General features: G+C 43.7%; 1 protein-coding gene across 5 annotated transcripts in view; it reads right to left on the bottom strand.

The window, feature by feature from the left end:
* The window catches only part of LOC117353570 (uncharacterized protein DDB_G0271670-like), a 507,083-nt gene that overhangs the window by 437,223 nt on the left and 45,052 nt on the right, over positions 1–24,808 (bottom strand). For 4 of the 5 annotated variants that reach the window (XM_033929661.1, XM_033929662.1, XM_033929660.1 and 1 more), the window contains one exon: positions 2,992–3,016. The exons of the other annotated variant lie outside the window; for it this stretch is intronic. In XM_033929661.1, the coding sequence (XP_033785552.1) occupies positions 2,992–3,016 (25 nt within the window). The remainder of the gene's footprint in view (positions 1–2,991; positions 3,017–24,808) is intronic. 5 annotated transcript variants of the gene reach the window in all.

Here is a 24,808-nt window from a genome sequence, read left to right as displayed (position 1 = left end):
AAAGAGGATGCTAAGCACAATGCTCTCAACACCCCTCTCCCACGCCCCTTCACATGCTGTGCGGCACATGGCACACTTCCAGTGTCCAACCAGCACAAATCTGGCATGAATTAGGGATAAAAGAGCTTGAGGACGCCCTTCCTGCCAATTTTTAGGCAAATCGAGGTGATTTGAAGGATCTGGAGAACTTTGAAAAGACAAATCGGGAAATCCAAGATGGCCACCACGGCAGCGTTTTAGCACCAAAAAATGAATTTACTAATTGTAAAAAACCCAGAAAACAGGATTTTAGATATATGGAACCCTACAGGATGTGGCATAAATCTTCAAAGATAGGTTTTTCAGACACGCTCCCCCCTCCCCGATTTTGTCCATAAGCTGCATTAGCTTTATTCACTGTGACATGTACTCTAAAGATGATGCAGTCTGCCTCAGCTCTAATCTCTGCCTCAATCAACTAGTCCACCAAGCACCGAGATCTTCAGGCTGCTAGTCGGACCGAAGTTGAACTGATCTTTAACCCCCGTGGAACCACATATGCAAAAGTGGCGCATGCAAAGGTAGGGAGGTGAAATTGCAGATGACACCCTGAAGAGCCCCACTGAGCCCCCTGAGGATGCTTAACAGCTTGTATTCAAGCTCTTGCAATTCAGTAGGCGAGCTAAGCTATTAGGGATATAGACCCCGAGCGCCATAAAGTATTCTACAAGTCCCCAAGGGATTAACCTGCCAGCTGCAGGCCCAAGTCTGCTTCTTCTTCATACAGGCAAAGCTTTCCCCTGCATTGGGGATCTCTGTTGCATTGATAGCTGCGAAGCAAAAAAACAAAAACAACCCAAAATAATAAGGAAATATACAGAGCAGATCATAAAGACACCTTCTGGCTTACATTCAGAAGGAAAAATAGAAGAGGGCAGCAGAGCCCTCTGGAGGAGGAGTTGAAAACCTGGAATAGATTCCTTCTGTACAGTTTGTAAGCATGGGGAAGATATCCTACTGTCCAGAATGATACACCTACTATACTAGAAAGTTAGATTGTGAGCCCACCAGGACAGATAGGGAAAAATTCTTAGAGTATCTGATAGAAAAACATATACACAAAACTGCATACTTCCCTGAACTTCTCCAAGATAGGGCAGTATATCAAATACCAATAAATAAACTTAACCAGAAGTTAATTAGTAGGCAGTACAGTGGTACCTTGGATTACGAGCATAATCCGTTCCAGGAGCATGCTCGTAATCCAAAATGCTCGTTTATCAAAGCAAAGTTCCCCATAGAAAACAGTGGCAACAGCAACGATTCGTTCCAGAACCCGGGATCTGTACCTGTCAGGTGTCAGGATGGCACCCGGCCACGCAGGCCCAAGACAGAGGTCCTCCAACCTGCGGAAGGCACTCGACGTGGAAGGCTGGTCGGAAGACGGAAGAGGAATCCCCCGAAGCAGCGTATCCTGGTCTGTAAGTGCTCGTTTATCAGAGCAGTGCTCGGTTTGTGAGTCAAAAGTTTGCTGAGTGTTTTGCTCATCTTGCAAAACACTTGCAAACCGGGTTACTCGCAAACCAAGGTTCCACTGTATTATGTTTCTCAATGACATTGAATCAGCAGCCAGGAAGAACAAGCAACACAAATTACACAGATGTCAGCAGTCGTGAGATGAGTTCCAACCACTCTCCTTGTCAGGCGTTAAATTGATGGTGCTATAATCCACATTTTCCACATGACATTCCAAAAGCCTAGCATAACAACCAACCATTAAAGAGATAAGTTTGAAACAAACAACTAAATCAGGAAACAGGATGTAAAGTGAATTTCGGAATGTCCAAAACTTCAGATACTTGTTAACACTTACTATTTGGTTACTAAATTGGGGAGCTCTTTACTCTTCTGTTAGGAGCCATACATTGATCTTTAATGCACAGTTCTAATGTTTGCCCCTCTGTTGGTAAACAACTCCAGGTAGTTTTACTTGGAACAAATGGCATAAGCACTGAATTATTTTCTTCCTTTATTATGTTTTTATATTGTTTCCTCTCTATTCAGTCCCAGCACCCCCCCCCCCCCCCACGGCACCTTTACATTGTGCTGGTCCAGCAGTGTATCAGCAGGAGCGAGCTTTCTGCGCTCCTGCCCCTCCCTCGCTGGACGGCTGCCTCCTGAGTCCTCATTATGTTGGGGCTAGCAGCGCACAAGGCAGGAGCGAACTTTTTGCACTCCTGCCTGGGCCCACGCTGCTTCCTGAATGGCTGCCGTCAGTTCTTGCAAGACTCGTGAGAACTGATGGCAGCCATTCAGGAAGCGATGCAGGCCCAGGCAGGAATGCGAAAAGCTCGCTCCTGCCTTGTGTGCTGCTGGCCGCAACATGAGGACTCAGGAGGCAGCCGTCCAGCGAGGGAGGGACAGGAGCGCTGAAAGCTCGCTCCTGCCGATACACCGCTGGACCCACACAATTTAGAGATACCGGAGGGGGGGTATTCGCTCCATAAGAAACACTCTTATTTCCACCCACTTTTTGGGGGGAAAAAGTGCATCTTATGGAGTGAAAAATATGGTATTTCATTTAATGCAAATTCAACAGAACACACTGTTTTAAAACAAGACCACAAATGAAAAACATCATTAAGCATAATCAATTCTATTTGAGATCTTGTAAACACCTGATGTAAAGAATCAATTAATTTTTACATGACCAGAGCTTATTGATGGGATAAACAGCTAAATTTGTTTTTGAATGTTATCAATACTATAAAATTAACTATGTGATATACAGTATGTGATTGGCTAACATTTAAAAAACAAAACTAAAGTTAGAGGCTGTCACATGGTCCATATGGAATGTTATATTCAAAAATTATTCCAGGAATATGGTATCTTTATTTCAGTGAACTTTTCTTGTTGGAGATACATTTGGTGTTCAAGCTTATAAACAAGTCCACTTTCAAAGCATTTCTTGAAGTGAAGTCAACTACAAATTACAACGGTCATACTTACCAGAGCAACTGAATCTTTTCTCCCTCTTAATTTGGAGGTGCGATTCATTTCCAAAACAAAAAAGAAAAAATACCATTAATACATGAAATATTCCATGCTAATATTTACTAGCAAAAGTAAGACAGCTTTTGCAGATGTTTTACAGTAAAGGCTAACTTTTCTTTTTAAGATAAAGTAAAGCCTTCACAATATTCTGCAAAAAGCCATAACTGTCACAGGAGGAAAAAACATCCAACATCCAACAGTTTACTACTGCTTCAATATCACACAATGAAAATATACTTATAAAACTAGAAATGTTCAACAAACATTCTAGCAGCTAATAACCTTAAACTGGAAATAGGTTGCAAGAAATCTCATTTTCCCGGTGGTCTTCAGGTTGGCCAGAACTGTAAAAAATAAACAAGTGATGTTCCCCTTAGCATCATACTGTTGGCACAACCTACTGGTTGGCATAAAGAAGGCAAAGACTGAATTCTGAATAGAATCCACTCTTGCCTCTTTGCCACAGGAGATTGTTGCAATGTCTGACATAAGGGCTGTGGGAAACAAGTTTAGAGGAAACAGTTCAGAACTGTGTAGGAGAGTCCAACAGTGCTGATCTTCATGCTTCCATCCACTCTGCGACAACCAACTATTACGAGTTGGTTGTGCAGATCGATCAGCCATGGAAGTCTTACAACTGTTCACAGAAACTGTTTTCTGAATGAACAGTCGTAGACATTGAAACAGTGTGGTGCGAAGTTCAAGTGGAAGCTCTGCTAAGAACCAGACAAGACCCTAAAAGAAAAATAAAGGGAGAAAAAATATTTTAGATGAGTTAAAAAAAAAACCCAAACAAATTAAGAATTTGGCTTTTAAAAGCTTTTAACCTAATTAATAATATTTTATTAAAATATATATAACAAACAATTTAAACTTGTGGAAAAGAGACTTTATAAAAAAAAGAAGAGTTTCAGTATTTTTATAGGTTAGCAATGCTCATTTTTAAGTCAATACATAGAAAGCTTATTCTATAAATTAATTTGTTTAAATATTATCTCAGTTAGAAAAATTGAACAAGTATAAAATTAATGTGGGGTGGAGATAGGATGGAATACTAGAAGCTATTATAAAGTAGAGCACAGTTCTTCAACCGCCGGTCCGCAGAAAATTCCTGCCAGTCCGCACAGGACCGGCGAGATCAACTTCTTCAATTTCCTGCCGGTCCGCGCAGGACCGGCAAGATCGAGGAACTGTCGTTCGCGCAGGGCTGGAGAGATAATAGGGAGCCTCACACTGTGCTTTCTCCCCTCCCAGCGGCTCTCCTTACAAACGCAGCAATTCAAAAAGGAAGCCTTGGAGCTTTTGCTGAGTCGGGCCGCCTCTGATGATGCAACTTCCGCTTTCCTCAGAGGCGGTGCGACCCAACAAAGGACCCGAGGCTGCCTTACTGAATCGCAGTGCTGGCAAGTAAGGAGAGTTGCTGGAAGGGGAGAAAGCTGCTGGGCATGGTGAAAAAAAAAAAGGGACAGCTGCTACTGGACCTGGATAGGGAGAAGGAGAGATGCTGCTGGGAAGGGGGAGGGAAAGGAGTCTGGGAAGATGCTGGGTAAGGGGGAAAAAGGGACAGCTGCTACTGGACCTGAAGAGGGAGAAAGAGAGATGCTGCTGGGAGGGGAGGAGGGAAAGGATTCTGGGAAACTGCTGGGCAAGGGGAAAAAGGGACAGCTGCTACTGGACCTGGATAGGGAGAAGGAGAGATGCTGCTGCGAGGGGAGGAGGGAAAGGAGTCTGGGAAGCTGCTGGGCATGGTGAAAAAAAAAAGGGACAGCTGCTACTGGACCTGGAGAGGGAGAAGGAGAGATGCTGCTGGGAGGGAATGAGGGAAAGGAGCCAGGGAAACTGCTGGGCAAGGGGGAAAAGGGACAGCTGCTACTGGACCTGGAGAGGGAGAAGGAGAGATTCTACTGGGAGGGGAGGAGGGAAAGGAGTCTGGGAAGCTGCTGGGTAAGGGAGAAAAAGGGACAGCTGCTACTGGACCTGGAGAGGGAGAAGGAGAGATGCTGCTGGGAGGGGAGGAGGGAAAGGAGTCTGGGAAGCTGCTGGGCAAGGGGGAAAAAGGGACAGCTGCTACTGGACCTGGAGGGAGGGAGAAGAAGAGATGCTGCTGGGAGGGGAGGAGGGAAAGGAAAGGGAAGAGAGTTACTGCTGGACAGGGGGAGGAGGAAAGGGAGAAGAAAAAAGGAAGGAAACAGCTTGCATGGAGATTAGAGGAGGGGAAGGGGAGAGACGGGAAGGGGAGAGACAGGAATGAGATGGGAAGGGGGGTCAGCAGAGAAATTGAGAGGGACAAAGATGCTAGAACTGGTGTAGGAGAGATAAAAAATGAAGAGAGCAGTGAAGCTGGAGTGAATCGTGTAAAAAGGAGAGAGGGGCATAGGCTGGATGGAAAGGGGAGAGGGGCATAGAAAGAAGACAAATACCATATGGAAGGGGGAGAGGTCAGACAGTAGATGGAAGGGGCAGATGCTGGATTGAAGAGACAGAGAGGGCAGACGCTGGAAAGAAGAGAGTGAAAAGAAGATGAAATCAGAAACCAGAGACAACAAAAGGTAGAAACAAATAATTTTATTTCTATTTTGTGATTAGAATATATCAGATTTGAAATATATATCCTGCTAGAGCTGGTGTTAGACATAACTGGGGACTGCAAAGTCCAGGCAGTGGCTTAGGGCTCTCTCTGACCAGTGGGGCAGTTGCCCTAGTTGCACTCCCCTAACCCTATTCCTGCTATGTGTGACTGCGGTATTCTGTTAGCATGATATTTCTGTGTAGCATTCTGTAATAATTTGGCTTATTCAGTTTTCTTGATAGTAGAGGGGATATATGTGAAGGGGAGGGGAGACAGGGTTTTGTTGATCCTTGCTCTGTATTATTTTTATTTATAAAATGACAATTGTACAGAATATTGTTTCTTTTTATACTTTAATAAAATACATTCAGTATAAAATCATAACTGAGGCTTGTGCGGATGGGATCAGATGGTTTGCGAGGACCGAGCTCGCGGAGACGGAGCAGAAACGGGGTTTTTAAATTTCAGTCCTAGTAGTTTGTCGGTCCACAAAATAATTTTTTTTTTCCCGCCGGTCCATAGGTGTAAAAAGGTTGAAGAACACTGAAGTAGAGGACTGTGAATAGGAAGAATATCAGCAAGAAAGCAGTTATTTACCTGTAACAGGTGTTATCCAGGAACAACAGGCAGATATTCTCACAGATGGACGACATCATCCACCAAGTCCCGGTATGGCCAGTACAAAAGCGTACTGTCCCTTTAACTTCTTATAGAAGTTTCAAGACCACCCATACCGCACTTGCGCGAGTGCCTTCCCACCCAACGTTGGCTTACAGGGCCATCAGCTTAGTAAAAAAGCTAAGAAGCCAACTAGGGAAGTGGGAGAGTTATGAGAATATCTGCCTGCTGTCCCTGGATAACACCTGTTACAGGTAAGTAATTGCTTTATCCCAGGACAAGCAGGCAGCATATTCTCACAGATGGGACTCCCTAGCTATCACGAAAGGGATGAAGGGAAGCTGGCATTTAAAACAGAGAATAAATTTTGTAGAACTACTTGGTCAAACTGACTATTCCATCAATCAAGTGGAGCAAGCTTCATCCAAGGCAAGACAAATCATAGGTTGCATATGCAGGGGTTTCGTCAGCCGTAAGCCTGAGGTCATTATGCCTTTGTATAGATCCATGGTGAGGCCCCACCTGGAATACTGTGTGCAATTCTGGAGGCCGCATTACCGTGAGGATGTGCTGAGGCTGGAATCGGTCCAGAGAATGGCCACCCGGATGGTCTCAGGACTGAAGGATCTCCCGTACGAAGAACGGTTGGATAAATTACAGCTATACTCGCTTGAGGAGCGCAGAGAGAGGGGAGACATGATCGAGACGTTCAAGTATCTCACGGGCCGCATCGAAGCGGAGGAGGATATCTTCTTTTTCAAGGGTCCCATGGCAACAAGAGGGCATCCGTGGAAAATCAGAGGCGGGGACACCAGGAAATTCTTTTTCACTGAAAGGGTGGTTGATCGCTGGAATGGTCTTCCACTTCAGGTGATTGAGGCCAGCAGCGTGCCTGATTTTAAGGCCAAATGGGATCGACACGTGGGATCTATTCACAGGGTAAAGGCAGGGGAGGGTCATTAGGGTGGGCAGACTGGATGGGCCGTGGCCCTTATCTGCCGTCTATTTCTATGTTTCTAAAGGGATGTGAAAGTATGTAATGAGGATCAAGAGGCTGCCTTACAAATGTCAACAGGAGTAGAACAGAGAAAAGCTACTGAAGCTGCCATTGCTCTAACTTTATGTGTTGTGACACGACCTTCCAATAGTAACCCAGTCCGAACATAGCAGAAGGAGATATAGTCTGTCAACCATGGTGACATAAGAATATGCCTTCACCGGATCAGACCGTGGTCCATCTTGTCCGGCGATCCGCACACGCGGTGGCCCATCTTGTCCGGCGATCCGCGCACGCGGTGGCCCATTTAGGTACTCCTTTTTGGAGACCCGTGAAGATTTCCCGTATCCCTCAATATGATTTGCAAGAAAGTATGCATCCAACTTGCGCTTGAAACTCAGAACAGTAGTCTCCGCCACAACCTCCTCCGGGAGAGCATTCCAAGCGCCAACCACTCGCTGTGTGAAACAGAACTTCCTAACATTTGTCCTAAACCTGCTGCCACTCAGTTTCAGGCTATGACCCCTTGTCCGTGTCACCTCCGAAAATGTTAGTAATGATGTTTCCTGGTCTATTTTATCAAATCCCTTTAATATTTTAAAAGTCTCTATCAAATCCCCTCGCAATCTTCTCTTCTCGAGGGTGAATAGTCCCAGTTTTCTGAGGCATTCTTCGTAGCTCAAATTTTCCATCATGGTTTACAACAGTTCCCAGATGGTTAGGATCAAATGAAAGAAATAGTTGTGCAGAAGTTCTATGAGGCTTAGTCCGGTCCAGGTAGGTAGTAAGCTAAAACATATTTACAGTTCAATGTGTGGAGAGCAGCTTCACTAGGATGTGAATGTGGTCTTGGGAAGAAGACAGGCAGAACTATAGACTGGTTGAAATGGAATTCTACAATGACTTTTGTTAGGAATTTGGAATAAGTACAAAGAACAACTGTCGTGATAAAATGTGATATTAATATAGATCTAAAACCAGTGCTTGAAGCTCACTAACTTGACCAGCTGAGGTGATGTGTAAGAACATAAGAATAGCCTTACTGGGTCAGACCAATGGTCCATCTAATCTAGTATCCTGTCTTCAAAGATGCCAATCCAAGTCACTAATACCTAGCAAAAACTCAAATAATAGCGGCAGTCCATGTCACCAATCTAGGGCAAGCAATGGCTTCTCCTCCTCCTCCTCTATGGACTTTTCCTCCAAGAACTTGTCCAAACCTCTTTTTTAAACCAAATTAATAATAATAATTTTATTTTTTGCATACCGCCATACCTGAGAGTTCTAGGCGGTTTACAACAATCAAATGCAATTACATACAATACAATATACATTACATTAGTGACTTCTATTCCGCCTGTACCTTTCAGTTCTAAGCGGATTACAGTGTAAGATAGCTAGACATTTCCAGGAAGTTACAAATAACAGTATAAGGTAGCTGGACATTTCCAGGAAGTTACAATTTACAGTATAAGAAAGCTGGCCAATGCAAAGAAGATGCCATTTAGGGGATGATTACACAGTAGATGCAGGGGACGCTTATATAGTGGATGCAAGGGAATTACAGAATAAAGGTGTTGAGTAGAAGGGGAGGGGGACATTTAGGATCACTAGGAGGGAAGAAGAGGTTAAGGGTTGGTTTCGTGATAGGGTCAGAGGGGGGATATAAGTATAAGGGGGAGGTTAGCTGGTAGTTTGTGTGGAAGGCGGAGGAGGCGAGGGGGAGGAATAAGAAGGTAGTATAGTTTTTTTGAAAAGCAGAGTTTTGATTTCTTTTCGGAATGATTTAAAGTCACTTGTAGTTGTCAGCAGGTTGAGGATGGAGGGGTCCAGCTTCGCTGCCTGCGTCGCCAGGAGGCCATCGTACATTTTTTTGCGCTGAGTTCCCTTAAGTGGTGGGTAGGAGAATAGGGTCTGGGTTCTTCTTGGTCTGGATATGCTGTTATGATTTAGCCTGTTGTTGAGATAGGTGGGTGCAGTTCCGTTTGTTGCTTTGAATTATAGACAGTAGAATTTGAATTGGATTCAAGCTCGTATCGGTAGCCAGTGTGAGTCTAGGTAGGCATTAGTGATATGGTCAAATTTTCCGAGTGAATAGATCAACCTGAGGGCTGCGTTTGGATGGTCTGTAGTTGGTTTATCAAGATTGTGGGGCAAGGAAGGTAGAGGATATTGCAATAGTCCACTAGTCCTAGGACAAGAGATTGGACTATGATCCTGTAGTGATCTTTTAGAAAATTTTTCTTATTTTACGTAAGTTGCGCATGGTGAAAAATGCTTTTTGTGTGATTTTGTTGATTTAGGTCTGCATTGTGCAGCATCTATCTATCGATACTCCAAGGATTTTGAGAGAGGGCTGTATGGGGTATTTTGTGGCATATATTTCTAGTTCGGTTATGGATGGGATTTTGTCTTTTTCAAGTAGTAGGGATTTTGTTTTGTCCGAGTTTAGTTTCAGTTTGTGGTCTAGCATCCATTCTTCCACTGCTTCCAGTGTTGTTTTTAGGTTGCCTAACGAGGTGGGGTCTTGGATGTCGAAGGGGAGTAGTATAGTAATATCATCAGCATAGCTGAATGAAGTTACGTTTAGGGTATCTAGGGTAATGCCAAGGGATGATAGGAAGAGATTGAAGAGCATAGGCGACAAAGGGGGTGTAGCGCTGTACACTAAGGAAAGCATCAAAACTACCAGAATTACAGATGTAAGATACACCGGGGAATCCCTTTGGGTTAACCTGGCCAGAGGGAATGAAAAATGCCTATACCTTGGTGTGATATACAGACCACCCAGACAACAGGAAAACAAAGATATGGAATTAATCGAGGACATAGAGAACATCACACTACGCGGTGACACAGTAATGCTAGGAGACTTCAACATGCCAGACGCAGATTGGAACACACTCTCAGCGACTACAGGTAGCAGTAAAAGAATATTAACCTCCATAAAAGGCGCACGTCTCAAGCAAATGGTACTGGAACCCACAAGGGACAAGGCGATTCTAGACCTGGTACTCACCAACGGAGATAGCGTCTCGAACGTCTCAGTAGGCGATACACTGGCCTCCAGCGACCATAATATGGTATGGCTCAACCTTAAGAAAGGCTTCTCTAAGTCAAGCACAGCAACAAGGGTTCTCAACTTTAAAAGCACAGACTTCAACCGCATGAGAGATTTTGTCCATCAGGAGCTATATAAACAAACAAAATCTGAAAATTTAGAGGATATGTGGTTGTCTCTGAAGTCCATCCTACATGAAGCAACAAACCGATACATGAGAACAGTAAGTAAATGCAGAAGAACCAAAAGACCCCAATGGTTCACTAAAGAAATTTCAGACCTAGTTAAAAAGAAAAAAGAGGCATTCATCACCTACAAACATTTAGGAAACCAAGGGGCGAAAGAAGACTATCTAGACGGAGCTAAAGCCGTTAAAAAGAAAGTCAGAGAGGCCAAACTCCGAATGGAGGAAAAACTAGCACGGAATATCAAGAAAGGGGATAAATCTTTCTTTAGCTATATTAGTGACAGGAAAAGAAACAAAGATGGTATAGAACGGCTGCAGCAATCGGATGGTAATTTTGCAGAATCAGATTCTGCCAAGGCAGAACTACTGAACGAATACTTCTGTTCAGTCTTCACCTGCGAATCGCCGGGAGCTGGTCCGCAGCTTCAGACGGGAGATACCCAGAAAGATCCGTTTCAAGATTTCGAGTTTACGCCCAGTAACGTCTACAACGAACTATCGAAACTCAAAGTAAACAAAGCCATGGGACCGGACAACCTGCACCCCAGGGTGCTCAGGGAACTAAGTGGAGTCCTGGCCGAACCATTATCTGAGCTTTTCAATCTCTCCCTACGCACAGGAAGAGTCCCCTTGGACTGGAAAACCGCCAACGTAATCCCACTCCACAAAAAGGGCTGCAGGACAGAGACGGCAAACTACAGACCGGTGAGTCTCACGTCTATAGTGTGTAAACTCATGGAAACACTGATCAAACGGAACCTTGACATAATCCTGGACGAAGAAAACTTACGAGACCCCCACCAGCACGGGTTCACCCAGGGTAGATCCTGCCAATCTAATCTGATTAGCTTTTTCGACTGGGTTACTAGACAACTGGATGCAGGAGAGTCACTGGACGTGGTATATTTGGACTTCAGTAAAGCATTTGATAGCGTCCCACACAGAAGGCTATTAAACAAATTGAAATCGATAGGATTAGGAACAACTCTAACTGCATGGGTTGGAGATTGGCTAAGCGGTAGACTTCAGAGGGTGGTGGTGAACGGTACCCCATCCAAGGCGTCAAGCGTGACCAGTGGGGTGCCGCAAGGCTCGGTTCTGGGCCCAATTCTATTCAATTTATTCATAAGAGATATGACACAAGGACTTAAAGGAAGGATAGCACTATTCGCTGACGACGCCAAACTTTGCAACATAATAGGCAAAAGCTTATTGCCTGATAATATGACACACGATCTATGACTGCTGGAAAGATGGTCAACTACTTGGCAGCTAAGCTTTAATGCTAAAAAATGCAAGGTGATGCACCTGGGAAAGAAAAATCCACACAAAAATTATGTACTGAATGGTGAGACCTTAGTTGAGACCAAGGCAGAACGCGATCTAGGGGTGATTATTAGTGAGGACATGAAGGCTGCCAATCAAGTGGAGAAGGCTTCCTCCAAGGCAAGACAGATGATAGGTTGTATCCGTAGAGGGTTTGTCAGCAGGAGACCTGAAGTCATGATGCCGTTGTACAGATCCATGGTGAGGCCTCACTTGGAGTACTGTGTTCAGTTCTGGAGACCACACTACCGTAAGGACATACTGAGGATCGAGTCAGTTCAGCGAATGGCGACCAGGATGGTCCTGGGGCTAAAGGATCTCACGTACGAAGAAAGACTAAAAAAATTGTGGCTGTACTCACTTGAAGAAAGAAGAGAACGGGGAGACATGATTGAAACGTACAAATACATCACGGGACGTATCGAGTCAGAAGATAATATCTTCTGTCTCATGGGACCCTCAACAACCAGAGGGCATCCGCTGAAAATCAGAGGAGGGAAATTTCATAGCGACTCCAGGAAGTACTTTTTCACCGAGAGAGTGGTGGAGCGTTGGAATGGACTCCCACTGCAGGTGATTGAAGCCAGCAGCGTGACTGATTTTAAGAGGAAATGGGGTACTCATGTGGGATCTCTAAGGGAGTGAACTCTGGGGGGAGGCAAATTGCAATGGGCAGACTTGGTGGGCTATAGCCCTTTTCTGCCGTCATTTTCTATGTTTCTATGTTTCTAAGGTGATCCTTGTGGGACTCCACAGGGGTTATCCAGGGGTCCGATTTGTAGTCGTTTGACTTGACTCTGTAGGTTCTTGTTTTTAGGAATTCTTGGAACCAGTTGTATACTACTCCTGAGATCCCTATGCTGTCGAGAATCTGTAGCAGTATGATGTGGTCAACCAGGTTGAATGCCGCTGAGAGGTCGAGTTGAATTAGCAACATTCTTCTTCCTTTACTGAGGTGCTCTCTGGCTGTATCTAGTAGTGTTGCTAATAATGTCTCTGTACTATAACTGGATCTGAATCCTGATTGAGAGGGGTGAAGTATGTTGTGGTCTTCTAGGTATTTGGTGAGGTATTGTGCTACTAGTCCTTCTATTATTTTAACGTATAGTGGGATTGAGGCGATGGGTCTGTAGTTAGAGGGGGTGTCTATTGGGCCTTTGAGATCTTTCAATAGAGGGGTGATTATAATTTTGCCTAATTCAGATGGGAATTGACCTTCTGTGAGTGTGGTTTGAATCCATTGCATGGCTTTGAATTTAGGAGTGGCGTTTGTTAGTAGATATGAGGGACAGTTATTCAAGTCACATGATGCTTTGCTATATTTTTTGTAGATACGGTCCATGTCAGACCATTGAACTAGTGGGAAGGTGGTCCAGATCCTGTCTGCTGCTATGGGTTCTTCTGTTGTAGATTTTGTTGCGATCTCGTTGAGGTATGCTGATGAGTTGTTGAAGGTGGATCTGATTGTGCAGATATTGCTTTTGTAGTGGTCAGCTAGCTGGGAGGCTGTTGGTGGGTGGTTTCCTTGGGTGGCTAAGAGAGGTTTGGTGTCAATGAGGTTCTTTACTAGTTTGAAGAGCATTTTAGTGTCTGAGGTTGCTGTGCCAACTAGTTTGGAGTGGTAGGCTTTCCGTTTTTCATTAAGTTTGAACTTGTAATGTTTGATTAGGTTTCTCCATTCGACTTTGGTTTGATCCTGGTTCTGTTTTTTCCAAGCTCTTTCGAGTTGTCTACAGCGCCTTTTTAGTTGTAGTAGTTCGGTGTCGAACCATTTGTCGGAAGGCCTGCAAATTCTATTCTTAGGTTTTAATGGGGCTAGTTCATTCAGTGTTGTTTCGCTTAAGGTTCGCCAGTGGTGTATAAACTCTGTAGGATCTGTTGAGTCTATAGTGTCTATAGTGGGGTCTATTTTTTCCCAGAATGTGGTTTGTTCGATTTTTTGACGGGTTTTGTAGAAGGTTTTGTGGGGTTCAGATTTGTTGTTGCTTTGTGCCCAGTTGATATTGAAGGTATATTTGTGGTGGTCTGACCAGAGGGAGGGGTGCCAGGTACCGTTGGAGATGTGGATATCTGGTGTATTGGAGTTTTGGGCTGTGTATGCTGCAATATCAAGTTGGTGGCCTTTTTCATGCGTGGGTTGGGGATTAAGGATTTGATAGGATAGTGCGTTGAGGTATGCGAGTAGATCTTCGACTTGTTTTGAGGTGTGGTCTTCTAGGTGTAGATTAAAGTTTCCAAGCAGCAGGTTATGTGTTGAGTTAAGGGAATTCTGGAATATGAAGTCTTCGAGTTCGTGTTTGGAGGTATTCCATTTGCCTGGTGTAATGTAGCAAAGAAGGCAAGTTAAGGTACCTCCGAGTGTGTGGTCGGATAGTTGGCATGCTAGAAGGTCCAGGTGGGGGGAGGAGCGTTTGTCCAGGACTTTTAGGTTGTTGTTTTTTTACTAGTATGGCCAGTCCTCCCCCTCACTTGTTTTGTCGGCAGACTAGTTCTAGTTTGTATCTTCTTGGGCAGAATTCGGTTATTCGTGGGTCTGAGTCGGATGTTAGCCAGGTTTCGGCTAAAAGAGGCAGCCTAGATGTTCTTTAGTTATCCAGTCTTTGATTAGGTCTGCCTTTGGGCTGATTGATCTTATGTTCATGTATGCACAGGCTAAAGAGGTGAATTTTTGAAAGGAGTGGGGGTGATCTTTGGATGGAGTAGTTGTCTGGGAAGTGTCCAAGGTTTTTGAGGTGTTGTTTTGGGATTTGGTGGTGGCCTTTTTCCCCAGATGGGGGGATGCTATCGAAGGTTGATAATGGGCAGGGTATAGGATTTCTGGAGGAGGGGTTTCCTGGATGGTTGGAATTGACTGTATACTGCTGTCACTGTTGGGATTGGTTGAATGTGGTAACCTGCTGTTTTCCAGTTTGTTAGGAATAGGGCGAGCAGTAAGAGAGTCAGTGTGAGCTTAGCTGTGCTGGCTGCCATTGCTAATTAGGTAGGTGGCGTTTGTGTGAGAGGTGGATCTTTGCCTTTTTGTTCTTGTTGGGAAGTAAGGTTTATATGAGGGGAAGTTCCTTATCACTGGTTCTTATAGGATTAAACTGTACAAATGTAAACAGTACAAATGCAAACATCAGATTTGAAGTTCTAAAGAACCTACATGAAGAAAGTTGACTGTGTTGAGAGATCAGAGCAATTTAAAAGGAAGAAAGGAATTAAGAACAACAATTAAGATTCTAGCTTGTTAAATAGATAGGTTTTTATCTGTTTTCTAAAGTCTAGGTCGGAAGAAATTAAGACAACCACTTTCCACATCAGGTATTTGAGGGATGAAGATGTCAATAGTTCAAATTGTGGCTTCATGAAAGCAGAAAGTACCACGCTGAGGTCCCAGGCAACTGGAGGAGGCTTGATTGGTGGTTTTGAGTGTAATAAATCTTTCATGAATCTGGAAACTAATGGGTGTATAGCCAGAGGATTATCACTGAGAGGAATGCGAAAAGCACTGATAGCACTGAGATGCACCCTCACTGAAGTAGTTTTTAGTCCCGAGTTGGAGAAATGCAAGTGGTAATCCAAAATTGATGACAGAGGACACGTATCTGGAAGTAAAGTGTGCCAGCTAAACCATAGGGTAAACCGGGTCCGCTTGAAAAGGTAACAGCGTTGTATGGACGGATTTCTGGAAGCGTCAATGATAGATACTGGAGCAGAGAGACTGAATCCATTTTGTCATTGGGACACAAAAGCACCAGGCTGTGAGAGCCAATGAATGTAGATTGGGGAGGAGGAAAGACCCCTCATTCTAAGTCAGAACAGTCGGGAAAATCTGCAGTGGAACTGATTCCTTAACACAGAGTTGTACTAGTAGTGGGAACCAGGGTTGTCTTGGCTACCTCGGAGCTATGAGAATCACAGTGGCTGGGTCCTGTCTGAGTTTGAACAGAGTTTTCCCTATTAGAGGTAATGCATAAAGAAATTTGTTCATCCAGTCTAGGAGGAATGCATCGTATTCTAGACGAAGAGGTGAGTGTAGCTTGGAACAAAACTATGGAAGCTTGTGATTGATGTGAGATGCAAACAGATCTATCCGAGGGGTTCCCCATTTGAGAAGAATTGATGTACTGTCATTGAGTTCAGTGACCACTTGTGAGGTTGAAGGCATCTACTCAGCTTGTCTGCTAGCGTGTTCTGTTTGCCTGCTAGGTAAACAGCCTTGAGAAAGATGTTTCGTGGAATTGCCCAGTTCCAGATTTGTGTCACTTCTTGGCAAAGGAGGCAAGAACCTATGCCATCTTGCTTGTTGATATAATACATGTGTGAAGTGCTCTGTGGATTGCCCACAATTCTAGATTGATGTGAAAGATTTCTCTTGAACAGTCCAAATGCCTTAGGTATGAAGGCTGTCTAGGTGAGCTACCCATCCAGACATGGATGTATTTGTTAATATATTTTGATGCAGGGGAACATTAAATAGAAGACACCTGGAGAGGTTTGTTGGGATGAGCCACCATTGTAGAGATTGACGGAGAAGTGAGGTGACTGAGTTGATGGAAAAGCAGATCTGTGAACTGAGACCATTTTGAGGACTGAGATGGAGACGGGCAAATGGGGTAATGTACTATGGACGTTGTGTGTCCCAATTGTGACATTTCCATTCCTAAGGAGGAACCTGTCAGGGTTAAGTCCTGTACTAAAACCATTTCCCGAGGCAGGAATCCGGTTGAAAGTAGAGCCCCAGAGGTTGTTGAGGACAGGGCTGCCTATTCTGAGGAGCATGAGCATGACCATGACCTAGAACCCATGCTAGAGCCAGAGCCTGCTAAGAGAGTAAGCTCCCTTAGGAAATTCAATCAGTTCCCCAATACCTAATGAACCGAGAGGGAGCCAGAGAGCATTCAAACCTGTGCCCCAGCCACGTAAGATACGGAGTGGTTTTAACTCCCTAAAACAGCTCTCAAGGCTGTGAAGCAAGCAGCACACGAGGACCTGGCAGATAGGGCTCTTCTGGCCAGGCACAATCCAGGAACCCATGGATTGGGAAGGCTCTACACCCCAAGGGACTATAGAGCTAGCAGTTCCAGAGGAAAGCATGGACACAGCAGAGTTTGAAATGCCTGAAGCTGAACCATTGGAACCAATGGACATAAGTTTGGCAGTTTCTTGCCAATTATTTAATTTGCTCTTTTTGAATATTTTTTGGGGACAATTCAACAAAGAACTATTTGTTTTTGAAAAGTGTTTTGTGTTGCACAGCAGTGGGGGCTGGGCTGAAAGAAGTGCTGGAGTTGTGCACAGCACTAATTAAGCTGCTACACACCAGCTGTGACTGAGCCAGGAGAAAGCTGGTGTAACATTCTTTTGTTGGCTGTATTGCAAGCCAGTGACTTACAGGAATGGGGAGGGTTCCCCGAAGACCAAGGGTTGGGATTTTGCGGGTGCTTGAGAAAGCCATTATAGAAAGGGGATCCAGCAATTCTGTTCCCAGTCTTCAGAGGCTGGAGAGTTGCTACAGCCTAAAGAGGCAAAGGCTACAAACAGCATTGCTTTAAAGTTTATTTTGTGGTGTATGGTGCAGGAGCCTGGTGAAGAACAGGACTGGATTACTAAAAGCCCAGGGCTCCAGGAAGACTTGGAAAAGTGTTTGCTTTATTTTTCTGTTTTCTGGTTTGAAGCTGTGTGAAGTTGCCAGAAGGTTACCTAGGACTTATAGTTACTTACCTGGGACTAAACTTAAGTTTATTCACTGGACTACAACTGGTTTCTATGAACTATTTGTTGGAAGAAGAAAAGCCAGTGAAATAATTTTTGTGGGTTTTTTTTCCTTCTTGTTTTGGGTGAATTAAACCTATTGCATTTGTCTGAGCACGTGTTGGCTTATTATTATTATTGTGAAGCCAAGGAATTTAAGGTCTCCCCCTTTGGGAGCCGCGCCAGGGTCGTGCTGCCACCTGTCGGCGGTCCCCTGCAGTTTCCTCGTGGGCCCAGCAGGTGACACAATGGACACATCATTTGCCATGCCTAGTTGGTTGAGTAAGCACTTGGTTGCAAAAGCAATTCAGATTCCATTTTAACTGCTTGCCACATCTGCTGAATGAATCTTGTGAATGACGGGCTCTCTGGTGGAGACCTTCATCTAGGTGGTGGAGGAGAGAGATCTGAAGAAATGTCATAAGAGACCAGTGCAGAGAGCTCTGGATCAGAATAAGTGCAATCTGAAAGATCTGAGTCAAAGTCAACCCTCCTGGGAGATGGGCTATGCCTAGTGGTCTCTGGATTTAGAAGAACATAGATCAAAAATTTAAATTGCAAGAGCCTCCCTCAACATAAACCATTCCACAGATCTCACAAACTCACTGAACTCAAGAAATCGTGCACTCCAAGCCGACATGATCTAGAGCTCCTTCTCCAACCCATCTTGGTCTCAATTTCACTTCCTATTTAAAAAAATATGCGTAAACATATTCTCCCATTGACTCCTGCACAAATGTCTAAAGCCTCTAAGTTCTTGGCAGATCTTTATAGGAATAACTAACACACTAATTAGAGGACAGTTCCCAGCAGATAGAGGACACATTATCAGACCCATCATAAAAGACAAGTAAAACACCACTTCTCAGCCTCATAACTACAGGCCCATTGCCCTAATCCCATTCTTCATAAAACTGATGAGAGGGGATAGTACAAATCCAACTGATGAATCACCTGGAACACTTTCAGCTACTCCATGATTCCCAATCTGGCTTCAGTCATATAGCACCGAGACGGTAATCACATCACTTATCACCAACCTATACAATCTACTATGCAAAGGTCTAAATGCGCTCGTAATCCAACTGGACCTTAGCAGTACTTTCGACCTTACAGATCATGACCTGGTGCTATCCTGCCTAGATGCCTATGGACTATCAGGAAAAGTATGAACTGCTTTCAAGGCTTCTTGAAATCCTGTAGTTACCAAGTGAAGATTGGGAACACACTATCTATAACATGGACCAGCAAATGCAGCTTCCCACAAGGCTCCCCACTGTCGCCCTTGCTTTTCAACATCTACCTTGTCTCCTTAGGGGAACTACTCAGCAGTCTAAACATCTCCGACTATAGCTACGCCAACAATATCACACAGAAACTTACAGAACAGACACCATCCTGTCCACCATAGAAAATTGGATGGCCCATTTCAAATTAAAACTGAACACTGAGAAAACCAAATTCTTCTTAGCTACAGCCATCAACTTCTCTACAAACTCCCTAGCCCTAAGGGGAACCAACTTCCTCATCTCACCCACAATCAGAATCCTGGGAGTGCATCTTGACAGACAAAACTGTACATGTCTGCCCAAGTCAACCATGTCACATGCAAAGGCTTGAACGCACACTGGAAATTCAGATCCATTAGAAAATACTTTGACCAGGGGCCTTTCAAACTCATAGTCCAAACTCTAGTCCTAAGCATCCTAGACTACTGCAACATCATCTATCTAGCAGGTCTGTGCAAACACTTCCAGAGATTAAGTGTCATCCAAATACCGCAGTGAGGCTCATATTCAACCTGAAAAAATTTAACCACATCACACCTTTCTATCAAAAACTGCACTGGCTGAAAATTGAGAGTCGAGTGTTTTAGTAATAAAATTAGTAACAATTAGTAATAAAAATAATAACAGCAAAAAAAAACCCAAAAACTGACAAACAAAATCTAAAAATGTAGACAAAATATAAAAACAGGATTAACAGGAATGAGAGGAAAAGGGAAAAGATCTACTAGGACAATTAAAGATCATACAAAAGGAGGAGGACAAGGAAGGGCAGCTTTAGGGCCAGACCTAATGATGTCTTTAACACATCCTTAGAAGGACAGTCAAGGTTCAAAAGCTCTTTAAAAAGAAATGTTTTTAAGTTGGATTTAAAGAAATCTAGAGATGTAGCTTCTCTTAATTGATTTGGTGCCGAATTCCAGAGTGATGGAGCAGTAATAGAGAATATAGTTCTCATAGTATTAATGTGCTGTAATAATAATAATAACAACAACTTTATTCTTCTATACCGCCATGGGATGGAGAGCAAGTTTTGATTAGAGGATTGGAGCGAAAGTTGCATGGAATGAGGGATCAGGAGCTTGTTGATAAATTCTGGATGACCTGCAATTAAGGTTTTGTATGTTAACAGCATTATTTTATAAGTAATTCGATGTTCGATGGGTAGTCAGTGTGCATTATACAGAAGAGAAGTGGCATGATCAAATTTTTCTTGCATTATTAATAACTTTTATAGTGTAGTTTTGTACAATTTGTAAACGCTTTATTTCTTTTTTTGTAATTCCTTTGTAAAGAGCATTACTATAGTCTAGACATGAGATGACTAGAGAATGGACGGGTTTACTGTACTGCAAATAAAGTTATGTTATCTGATGCTAATATAAAGCACCTAATTATATATATTTAATATAAATGCTCAGATAACTTTTCATATACTTCATATGAAGCTTAAAAAGTAGCAGATTTGCTCAACCACTTTGACCTATGCTCTAGTTAAGGCAGAAATATCAACTCAAAACAAACTAAAATTTTAATTTGAGGCATTTGAGTGATTTATCCACATCCAATATATTTCTATTAGTAAGTAAAAATTACACTGAAGAAAACACAATGCAAAATTCTTCCTAAAAGAAAGTAGTGTAGAATTTATTATTTTCTTACCATGGTCAAGTAGCCAGTTTCATCCAGTTGCTCTTCTGCTTGCTTTGTCGTCCCCACCCCCAATCCCCAAGAGGGTATATGTCTTCCAGTTGTCATCACAGTTGCCATATGACTAAACTCTGGACTGAATAGGGAGCGATATCAAAAGGCTTCCTCTTTCTTTCCATCTTCCTTGTTGAGTCAGTAATGGATGGTCACAAGCCACACAATTTATGGAACCAGCAAAGTAGTATGACTACAGAGTACTGTACAATCTATAGAGCAGTGTTCTTCAACCACTGCTCTGTGGACCAGTGCCGGTCCACAGAAATTTCCTAACGGTCCACAGGGCCAGCACGTGCATCAGGCCCAAAACAGTGTTCTTCAACCACCGGTCTACAGTGCGATCGATGCGACGTTATCTTCGAGCCAGCTCCCTCTTCCTAACTGATTCAGTGCAGAAAGCCATGGGCAGTGGCTCCTATGAGCATCCTGCGCCTGAACCGGAAGCCTTCTCTCTGACATTGCAACGTCAGAGGAAAGGCTTTGAAATGAGGCACGGGACGTGCAAGGTGCAATTAGTACTATTATGGGGCGGGATCAAGGGTGGAGATTGGGTTGAGATGGGTGGGGTCTGGCCCATGACTTAGCCCCGTGTTCTTCAACTGCCGGTCCACGGACCGATGCCGGTCCACAGAATAATTATTTTATTTCTGCCGGTCCATAGGTGTAAAAAGGTAGAAAAACACTGCTATAGAGTATATCTCCTCTGACTCAAAAAAGAAAATGAAGAGATCTCTAGTTCCTGATAGGTCAAGAGAGTCATCACATCTTAAAACCCTCTGATATTTTATGCTTCAGCGTATGACTTGATTGTGAAACACTTTCCATGAGAGTACTAAGTGCAGTATTATTTCAACATATCTTCAACTGCATTCCTTACAGACAGAACAATCCAGTGCCCTTTAGAAGATTTATTCATGAAAATAAGATTGTTTATAACACGAGAGTCACAATTGTTGAAAAAATTAAAATCAATATTGAGTGGATCAGTCTGATGGCACAGTAACAATCCACACATCACACAAGAGTGTAACTAGGAAAAGGCAGCATCTTACATATTGCAGTGAGCAGTACATCAATACACCCATTGTAAAACTAAACAAGCCAGACTAGTACAGATCAATCCTACACAGTTAATCCTAACTGAAAACCATGTCTTTCGAACACACAGAACATAAAAAACACCTTTGCCTAGTATGGAATATGTAATCACAAACTAACCCCTCTCCCTTTTACAAAACTGTAATGTGGTTTTTAGCCATGGTGGCAACAGCTCAGACTCTCATAGAATTCTGAGCAATTACCACCATGGCCAGTGCTAAAAAAACGCTCTACAGTTTTGTAAAAGGGGGGATAAAATAGAAAAACGTAGACAAAGGTTAAATTGATCCATCAAGAAGCTGGACTCTGCATACAATGCAACACCACAGAAACAGCGATGCATCTCCCCTAAAGCAAAAAAATAAATAAATAGAATATTTTTCTACATTGTCTTCTCTGGTTTCTGCTTTCCTCATAGTCTTGTCACTCTCTTCCTTTCATCCAATGTCTACCCTCTTTCTGCCCCTTCTATATGGCATCTTCTCTCCTTGTATTTCCCTTCACCCCTATTATTCTGGCATCCATCTTCTTTCCCTTCCCTCCTCCAATGTCTGGCATCTCTCTCCTCTTCTTCCCTTCCCTCTCCCACACCCCCATGGTCTGGCATTTCACCCTCTCCTCTCCCTTCCCCCCACTTCCATCAGCACCTGCCCCCTTTCTTTCCCTCCAACCCAATTCCATCCAGTATCATTCCCCCTTATGTCTCTCTTTCTGTTGCACTATGTATTGGATTTCAAAAATGAATAAAGAATTAAAAAAATATATATATATATTTTGGGGCTCTTTTACTAAAGCTTAGTGTGCACAAAACGTTAAGAAGCCCATTTTTATACCAATGACCTTCTTAGCATTTAGTACAGTATTCCAGTTTTAATGACTACTTTGTATTAACCACTAACAAAGGAAAACTGCCTGAGGTTTCTGAGTACTAAAAAACAAACAAAAAAAACCCAACAAAAAAAACTATGGCAGAGTACTTTGAGAAATCTGCTTTCAGTCTCCTGCACTAGAACTGGGTCACTTTTAAGCAAGTTTCCAAATTCCCCATTTTTAAGTGCATCTAAAGAAAATGGGGCTCAGAAGAGTACAATTATATCAGAAGTGTATGCTGTAGTTAGAGGTCACACAGTATCCTGAAGAGTAGGGAGGGAAAAAAAAAAAAAAATCTGGTCAGAAGTCTCCTGCCCTCCCCCAAGCCACTGCCACTGTCGTGGCCATTGGATAACAGGCCCCAAAGCTGCCGCCGCCACCCCAAGCTCTCTCCCTGCTTCGGGCCGACCAGCATTCCTCTCCCCGACATCAATTCTGCCGTCGGGGAGAGAAAGGCTGATCAGCCCAAGATCATGATCGACCTATTGGAGAAATGCTGCCGGATCCTCCTTCGCAGAAACAGAAAGTAGGCAGGACCCGGCAGCAAGAAAAGCAAATTGTAAGCTTCACTGACCTGTCTCCCACCTTAGCCCGTGGCGAACGCAAGCTTCGGGGCTCTAACATGTGCGTGCCGGCTTCCCTTCTTTCTCTCCCCACCCCCCCACCTCCCCGGACATAACGTCCGGTTTCGGAGGGAAGAGAAGGGAAGCCGGCATGCACACGTTAGAGCCCCGGAGCATAAGTTCGCTACGGGCTAAGACTGAAATCACCAAGCCGTTTTTTTTTTAATGTTGAGCACCGGCGGCAGCAGCAGAATTCACAGCCGGGCGGTCATCTAAATTACCTGGGCGGACTGCCCGTCTAAAAGGCCCTAGGGAGAACACTGGGTAAACTCTGATCCCCTGGTGCCAAAGAAATGGTACTATTATGACCACAACCTTTGAAAACATCCTCGTCACTGTGGCCAATCCAAATGCCTTGGGCCCTGAAATGGAAATATTGACTTAGCACTGCAAAGCGCAGGAACTAGTTATTAGGAGCCCATATTCTGTGAATGTACTCTTGTAACCCGTTCTGGGCTCAAGAAATGAATAAATAAAAAAAATAAATATGGGAATATGTAGTTATGCCTTGAAGTCGAGCATGGTGAGAAATTCCTCCGCTTGCACCAATGCAATGACTGACAGATTGTAAGCCCTATTGAACAGGGATCGTCTCTTATATGTCAACGTACAGCACTGCATACATCTAGCAGCGCTGTAAAAATGATAAGTAGTACAAGTAGTAACAGCAGCATCTATATGTGAAAATGCAAGACACGGGGACACCAATTGAGCCCTTTGAGATCTAGGACCGGTCGCAAAGTACCCTCTTTTTTGGGCATAGGAAGTAAATGGAGTACCTGCCTTGTCCCCACTCTTCTGAAGGTACGAGCCTGGTACTAGCCTGTCATGCCAGTAATGAATTGAGAGTAGACAATTTGGGCCACCTTGATGCTCCCCTTGACAGGGAGATAGTAAAAAGAAAGGAGCAACCAGGAGAGAGAATTCTAACTTGTAACCTTCACACAGAATATCCAGGAACCACTGTAGTGATGGCGGCCCACTCCCCCTGAAACTCCCGGACAAACTCCCACAGGCATGGAGGAGTAGATCCAGGTGGCCTGGTATTATTTGGAGGGATGGCAAACTTCGCTGCTTGTGAGGCAAACTTCTTGTTGGCACAAAAGGATTGCTGTCCTGTCTGGAAGGGAGATCTCTGGCTATATGGTTCTCGGCTTGGCCTGTAACACCAACTGTCCTAAAACCTCTGACACTTCGGCCCTGAAAGTGCAGAAACAGCGTGACAAGGCAGTGGCTGTAGCCAGAAGGATGCTAGGCTGTATAGAGAGAGGCATAACTAGTATAGGAAAGGAGGTGTTGATACCTCTGTACAGGACATTGGTGAGGTCCCATTTGTAATATTGTGTTCAATTTTGGAGACCATATTTGGCGAAGGATATAAGATGCCTTGAAGCGGGGTCCAGTGAAAGGCAACAAAGATGGTAGGAGGCTTAAGCCAAAAGACATACAAGGAGAGACTGGAAGACCTGAATATTTATACTCTAGCATAGGAGAGATATGATACAGACGTTTAAATACTTTAAAAGTATTAATATAGAACCAAATCTTTTCCGGAGAAAGGAAAATGGTAAAATTAGAGGACATAAACTGAAGAAATACTTTTTCATAGAGAGGGTGGTGAATGCCTGGAATGTCCTCCTAAGGGAGGTAGAAGAAAACAGTGATAGAATTCAAAAGAGCATGGGTTGAATACA

This window comes from Geotrypetes seraphini, chromosome 2 (genome assembly GCF_902459505.1).
Source record: "Geotrypetes seraphini chromosome 2, aGeoSer1.1, whole genome shotgun sequence".
Classification (NCBI taxonomy): Eukaryota; Metazoa; Chordata; class Amphibia; order Gymnophiona; family Dermophiidae; genus Geotrypetes; species Geotrypetes seraphini.
Note: the sequence above shows the minus strand (reverse complement) of the source record. Positions and strands in the feature narration are given on the sequence as shown.